Raw genomic sequence first — 7275 nt, forward strand, 5'->3', positions numbered from 1 at the left:
TGCGTGGATAAGTTGAGAACGGTTCACACCTGATGTTAAAAAACATAGCTTAGCAATATTAGAAAATTTTGTTTTTAAAGAATTTGAAAATTTTAACAGCTGCAAGTAATAAATTCACACAATCTTACCAATCATGGAAAGCACCAATCAGTCCTCGGTCATAAATAGCAGACAGGGTATTCTTCGTGCTTACAGGAACTATATTCATCACCCAAACAGGCAAGGTATTCAAAGCCACGGCAAATCCACCACAGAAAGCATTCATGTCCATGACATTTCGTATTTCTGTCTTACTAATATTCATCAACCTCCAGTAAAGGCTAACTTGATCTTGCCAAAACAAAGTGTCTGAACTAAATTCCTTTTCATTAATATCTGTTGCGAACAGATTAATCATGTCATCAGACTGAAAAACACTTCTTTGTAATGCTTAATAATAATGTCCATATATTTGTAACTTTAAAGGTCCAAAAGATGAGCAAACAGCAGTGTTGCAAGAACTAAATGAATCAGAAATACCATTTTGTTTGAGATTTCAATAAATGGTTTTAACATATTTGAAGAAAAATAAACTAGTAATTGAATTTTACAAATCACTTATTCAACTCTACAATGCTTTCGTGCTCTTATTTCTTTTTTTTTCTTTTTTTTTTTCTTTTCTTTCTTTCTTTCTTTTTGATTAGCTAGCTTACACACACACCCCTAGTGAGAACCAAAGACCTTACCCTCCACCTTTCTTAAGGGAGGATGAGGTGCCATCGATACAAAGCTCATTGGCACAGTGCCATCATGCTATCTCAAGATTCCTCACCAGAAAATCACATTTTGTTTATTTTTGTTCATCACTTAGACTATATTATAATTAATTTTAATTTGCTTTAGGTTATCATAATTCTTTTAGGATAAACTGAATTTCTATTTGCAAACAATCAATTGTTTAAGATTCCAATGATCTAAGGAATAAAAATTTGAGCTTGTCAAAAGCCAGACTGCCCAAATATTTCTCTTCAGGTCCACCATGTGGGATTGCAAACTTAGCACAAGCTCAATTCTTATTAGTCCAAAGCAAGTCCATTTTATCATTAAATGAAATATGCATCTAAGAAGCCTAATCTTCAGCTTTATTTCTTTAATTGGGTTTGATATGTATCAAATCTGTCTTTTTGTATAAATACGAAGGCAATAACAACATGCTTAAAAAGAATTCATGCAAAATGACAAACAGAAACATAGAACTAGCTTCTTTAAAGTTTTGAAAAGGAAAATAGACAAACCTATTTTGCTGAGACTCTGTGAATACACAGAAAGACGCTCTGCCCTAGTATGGAGTTTCTGAATATTTGTTTGTCCACTAATTACTTGTATACAGTTCCTCATTGGTGTATTCCATGATGGTTTAGAATCATTGACAGCATCACATATGTTCAAAAGTTTCTGCTCGGCATTGTCCAGAAGGCATGCCTGATTTTCTTGTTTAACCCAGATTGCTGTTTGAACTTTTCGAGCAATGAGTTTCCAGCACATTGCTGAAGTCAGATTTACCAACTTATTCCAAATCAATGGATAGTCTTTATCCTTCCTATATGCAGGTGGAGCCGAATAGACAAAGTACCCATTAGATCGCAGAAGGCGATTCACTTCTTTGAGTAAAATCCCATCTGCAAGTAACAAATTAGGAGCAAAAAGGATAAGCACACTTCACATTAAAATAATTAGCATAAAAAATCAAAACTTGGCAATTTACAGATCCCACTGGTGCAGAAAGCATCCTTCACTCAGGGCTGGCTTTATTGTCAATCCACTTAGAGAATTTCCTAAGGCCTCCAAATGAAAGAAGACCTTATAATTTGGTTCTATAGTAAAATATCATACTTTTATAGCAACATAAAATAAAATATATCTCATACCATAAACTTTTTTGTTTGGAAAAGTGGTCTATGTCTAGTTGAAAATGGAAGAAATCATACTCTTTTCAAGAGTCCGTTTGCTTCATAATATTTTTCATATATTCGTAAAGGAGATGATAAAGTATTAATTACTCTTCCCTATGTTCACACTCAACATGGTCATATTGGCTTTTGTACATTATTAATAGGAAAGCATCTTGAAAATAATGTAATTTTAGGTGGAGGTGCAGTAGATATATGGGCTCCTGCTAGTTGCAAGCTGGTTGTTGCAGATTTTTATTCAAAGTTTACAGTACATGCAACCAATAGGTACAGGGATGTCACACAACAGTTTGATAACAAACATACATAGAAGCATGTTTGCTTCATCGCTGATCTCTATAACAAATAATTACTTTCTTGGATACTTATTAATTTATTATTTTGAAAGATAATTAAACTAATTAAATTCATATGTTATGTAGCACTTTCTTACTTTCTACAATGCAGTATATATAAATATCTTTAGGATGGAAGAGTACCATTCTCATGCCAATCGACACGACACCTTGAACAGTGAACCATCTCAAAGGAGCTACTGGGATATGGTAGTTGCTTAGTGGCTAAAGCAGAGATCATTGTACCAATTCCTCGCTCCAATGCAAATTGAATTTGATTCTCATGTCCATCTTTGGGAGCAAAGGACATTGTTTGAATATCCAGTGGGAGGAGGTAAGCAGAGAAGCTGGCAACCCCACAACCAACATCCAAAACCTGAACTACCCCTGCAGAACGCAGATCACCTGTCTCACTTGTAGTCATATTTCCTAACCTGAATTTACAATAAAATTCAATAAAGTTCAAAACATATGACTAGAAACATCACAGAACACATTGATCCTGACACAAAACTTAGAAGTATGTAGAATTTGACATTCCCATTACAAAATAAAACATAGTTTGTCTAAGATTTTAGGCATTTAGACTTCAATGACTCTATTTTGTGTGTAGTTGTGATAAGTTTGTTCAACAGACCAATTTACTTCAATTGTTTCCCAAACTTCACAGCCTTTAACTAGCCCAAATATTTTAGATGTTTTAATCTGTTTGTTTCAATAGAAAACTGACTTGTTTTCCTATGTTTGATAGTGACCCTGAAAATGAGCAAGAAAACAATTTTCAGTTGTTTGAATTGCATGGAAAATCATTAATATTTCTTTTCATTCCAAAAAATTATATGAATGAAAACTTTCATTCACAAAACATACATAAATAGCAAAACATTTTCCCTTTTTTGGGCAATTTGAGAGTCTCAAATGGGAAATCGCAAAATCGGGCTCTAAATTTGGAATCTAAGCAAAAATGTAAGTGGGAAAGAGACTGGTTTGAGCAAAAAAGTCAACAATCAGTAAACAATAGTCAATGATTGGTCTGTGGTAAGAAAAAGGGCGGCAAAGAGGGAGAAGTTACCATTGGGAAAATTCTTTTGTGGTTTGAAATTAATTTGTGGTGGTTTGTTGAGCATGTGACGTTCCGAAAAACATTTTTTGCACCTAAAAAAATATTGTTTTCTTCTCTATTGACTTGTTTTTTGTTGATCACAGAAAATGTTTTCCACCATAGAAAATGCAGAAAAAAATTTCTACAAAATGTTTTTCCACCTAAACAAACAGAGAAATGTCAAAACCAAAAACTATGAACTATTTTGGATCACAAACCATAACTTCAATTTATAAAATCCATTACAAAGTAATGATCCTAGAAGGAGAAACATTATTTTTTCATTCATAAAAACCTCAATTGTTAGTTAAAACCAACACTACAATGTAATGAATCCTTACCACAAGTTAGGTGGAATCTTCATAGTATGAATCAAAAGTATTAAGAGACAAAACAGAACAAAATTGTTAAGACTTAAATACTGCATAGAATTACGGTAGCTTAATTCTTCAGGTGGTCCTACTCCCAAAACAAAATTAGTGAATACTTATATAAATAATAAAAATAAGTAAATTCCAATTTGGAAATTCTAGAAGCATGAAATCTGCATCATTTGTATGATTGGCCTCAAGCTTGGGGACTCACAAATAGTGATTCCCTCCCTCTGTTCATTAATTCTCTTCTCTCTTGCTCATACTTTCTTTTCGCTTTTCTTTTCATTCCTTGTATTTTTTTACTCTTTATGCTCGTTTGGCATAAAGTAGCTTTTGCAATATAGATTCTTCTTACTTATCACAAAAAATAAAAACTAAGGGGGAAGAGTTTTACTGAAGCCGAAAGGTATCCTAAACGGCTGGTAGCACCACAATCAAATATGATTATAAACTCAGGAACTATGGAAATTACAGTTGAAATAAAATGTTAGTGACAAATTTGGGTTACCTAGGTTAGACAACATCCCCTTTATCCTCACTCTTTTCCTAGGGCAGACTTACATGGGACTATTTCTTTATTCTGGTTTTTCGGGCCCAGTTTGGCTTAGGTATGTTTAATTAGGTTATTTGTAATGGCTGTTGCCATTTCTTTTAGATAAGTTTTGGTCCCAAGGGGAGATTTGAACTGGTAAACCTTGCTACATGAGGCATGGTCCCTAGTCAATTATGCTACCCATTAAATTTGGCAATTGCATCTTGTATGGGGGAGGACGGGGAGTGAATTTCTTACATGGAAGCATGACTGAATGCTCCAAAAAACCTAATAACTAATTTATTATTTTATTATAAGAAAATTCAAAAAAATTAATGCCAATGGTGACTTCAAATTTACATATGATAAACTTTACTTCAGTGCTTGACTAGCGAAATCATCATCAAATGCTAACTACATGGCCATCATAGTAGTGGTAGAATATGAAACACATCTGAACAAAATAGAGTATGTAAAACAAGCGTACCTTTGAATATACTCAGGGGCCCCATGTTTGAAATGGGTACCACCACCTGGGAACCACCAGAGCTGATTCTTCTCATGTACCCAATTTTGTCCTCCTTTGACTTCAGCAAGTCGTGTATGGTTCACATTGCTCCGCCACACAAAATCCCGGCTTGTTGGCCATTGTATTGGTATCTTATAATCTTCTGGAGGTGGAATCAAGCAAAATAATCGTTTCTCAAGTGGAGGGCAATGCCTCTCTAGCTCTTCTTTTCTAGAAACATCCAAGTTGGGCAGCAAACTCTTAATGTAAGAAACATCATGGCAAGGAATATATTCATTGAATGTTAATGGGCACACATTCATTCCAGTTTCAGGAATCAAAAGTGGTGTTTTTCTATAAGTAAGAGCAACCTTGTTTGTAAATGTAGAAATACCTGAAATTGTGGAATACAACAATATCAATCACAAGAACACGAGGTTGCATATCTTAGTAAAATACTAAATCTCAAGACGTTACAATGTCTTATAGGCATCCACTACTGTTGACCTCATAGCAACAATCAAGGCGATACATCAAATAAGTCAAATCATAGATTAAGACATTCCAGCCGACTATACAATGTGCACATATGCATTATATGTTCATGCCCTGAAGTACAGCACTTAAGAACAGACTTCTAGCATGCATTCGCAATAATTATTGAGTTGGAATTTCACAACATATACCCATAAGATCTATTGCATATTAAGCATTCAAATGCTTAAATGACATCAAACAATACTCAGTTTGTGGGAATTATGCAGTACTGGCCTAAGAACTTCCTTTCAAATCCAATCTACATTTATGCTATGGGAGTGGTATCATAAGGGTATGGCACTGAACAACTCCCATGACATTATTCATTAACATGGTTTTCATCCATTTTTCTCACGCCATATACTAAAGACACTCAGCCAGACAACTTCTAATAAGGATGAGCTAGCTACGCTTTGGGTTCATAGTCGACTATGCCCTCTCCATCTTAGCTTTGCATGTGTAATAAAAGACTAAGATAGAGAATGTAGACACCTTCTACAAAGTTTAGTTTTGAAAAATTACATAGACCCAACTTATGCCAGTTCCCAGTCTCACTTAAACCACACAATGTATCATGTCCATACAATTTCATATTCTTGACCATGAAATCAAATACATTCCCCCACCAAAACCAGCATAAACCAAAAGATCACTACTAAACAAGATCCATCATACTCCCCGTTAAAAACAATCCCATATAACATCCAACTATACCATGCATAACTATTCAAGCTGTCCAATTTACCAAACCTACAACATAAACCCACCAAAAAAAAGCAAAGATTTGAACACCCATAAAAGCTAGAAACACAAAGAAAACATAAGCCATCAATCTAAACTCCAACTACACCATGCATAACTATTCAAGCTGCCCAATTTACCAAACCAACAACATAAACCCACCAAAAAAAAAGATACCCATTAAAGTTAAAGAGAGAGAGAGACAGAGAGAGAGAGAGAGAGAGAGGTGTTACCAGTGGAAAAGGAAGAAGGAGAAGAAGAAGAAGAAGAATTGGAAGGGAGCTCGGAGACATAGATGGGGCCATTGTTGCCAAAGAGGGTGCCAGCATAGAAGGTCCCAACCATTAAAAGCAGAGCCACCATTATCATTTGACCCGATTTGGAATCAAACGCTGAACCCAGCGCAAAGCCACTCATTTTCTCTGCCTCTATTCGCTTTGCTTCTTTCGCCTTCTCTACTCTGCTTTTGGCTTTCTATCTCAAATGGGTTTTTCTTGAATTTGCAGGATTCATAAGGACTGAATCCACATTTGCAAATCTGAGGAGGAGGAAGAAGACGACACTACCACCAGATTGCTCCCATTCCCAAGCTGTGAAAATTTTTATGTTACCTGCTTTTTTTATTTTCAATTTTTTTATTTATACTTTGCACGGGCATGAGTGCACGTGTGATTCACGTGACAATGACACCTTTTTCCCTCTTGCTATTTATATCTACTTAGGTTAAAAGGATATCACTCTTTACTGACAAATTTATCTATACAGAGATCATTATCTTGTAAAAGCTAAGAGCTTTTTTGTAGTAGTAGTTCATGAGGCTTTAAAAGGTATTCGTGCTAGTAACTAGTAAGTGCATATTTGTAATTTTGTTACTCAATTTAATCTTGTTTGTACTAGTATATTTTAGTTTGATTCAAGTTCCTAACTGTTAATAATGTTCGATCCATGTCTTCGATTTGATTTTTGAAGTTCAACATTTTTACTTAGGCTTCAATTTTTTTTCTACATACCATCAATCCGTTCATTAATTAGGTTGGATTTGTTCTATCTGTACTCAAATTAATTGTGATCATAAAAAATTTAGCTTCTTGAAACTCAATATGGATGTTTTGAAAAAAAGTCTAACCATATTAGTTGTATAAAATTTAAGCTTTTCTGGGTTTTAAAGAGATTTAACTTGAAACCCTTTATTTTTTT

General features: G+C 34.5%; 1 protein-coding gene across 1 annotated transcript in view; it reads right to left on the reverse strand.

Moving 5' to 3' along the window:
* Nucleotides 1–6699, reverse strand: part of LOC115951477 (probable methyltransferase PMT7) — a 7958-nt gene extending 1259 nt beyond the window's left edge. The window contains exons 1-6 of the mRNA XM_031068675.1: nucleotides 6312–6699; nucleotides 4780–5194; nucleotides 2429–2718; nucleotides 1275–1658; nucleotides 129–375; nucleotides 4–29 (exon numbers count right to left, since the gene is read on the reverse strand). Coding sequence (XP_030924535.1) covers nucleotides 4–29; nucleotides 129–375; nucleotides 1275–1658; nucleotides 2429–2718; nucleotides 4780–5194; nucleotides 6312–6495 — 1546 coding nt within the window. The 5' untranslated portion in view covers nucleotides 6496–6699. The remainder of the gene's footprint in view (nucleotides 1–3; nucleotides 30–128; nucleotides 376–1274; nucleotides 1659–2428; nucleotides 2719–4779; nucleotides 5195–6311) is intronic.
* Between the last annotated feature and the right edge of the window lie 576 nt (nucleotides 6700–7275).

This window comes from Quercus lobata, chromosome 7 (assembly GCF_001633185.2).
Source record: "Quercus lobata isolate SW786 chromosome 7, ValleyOak3.0 Primary Assembly, whole genome shotgun sequence".
Taxonomy (NCBI): domain Eukaryota; kingdom Viridiplantae; phylum Streptophyta; class Magnoliopsida; order Fagales; family Fagaceae; genus Quercus; species Quercus lobata.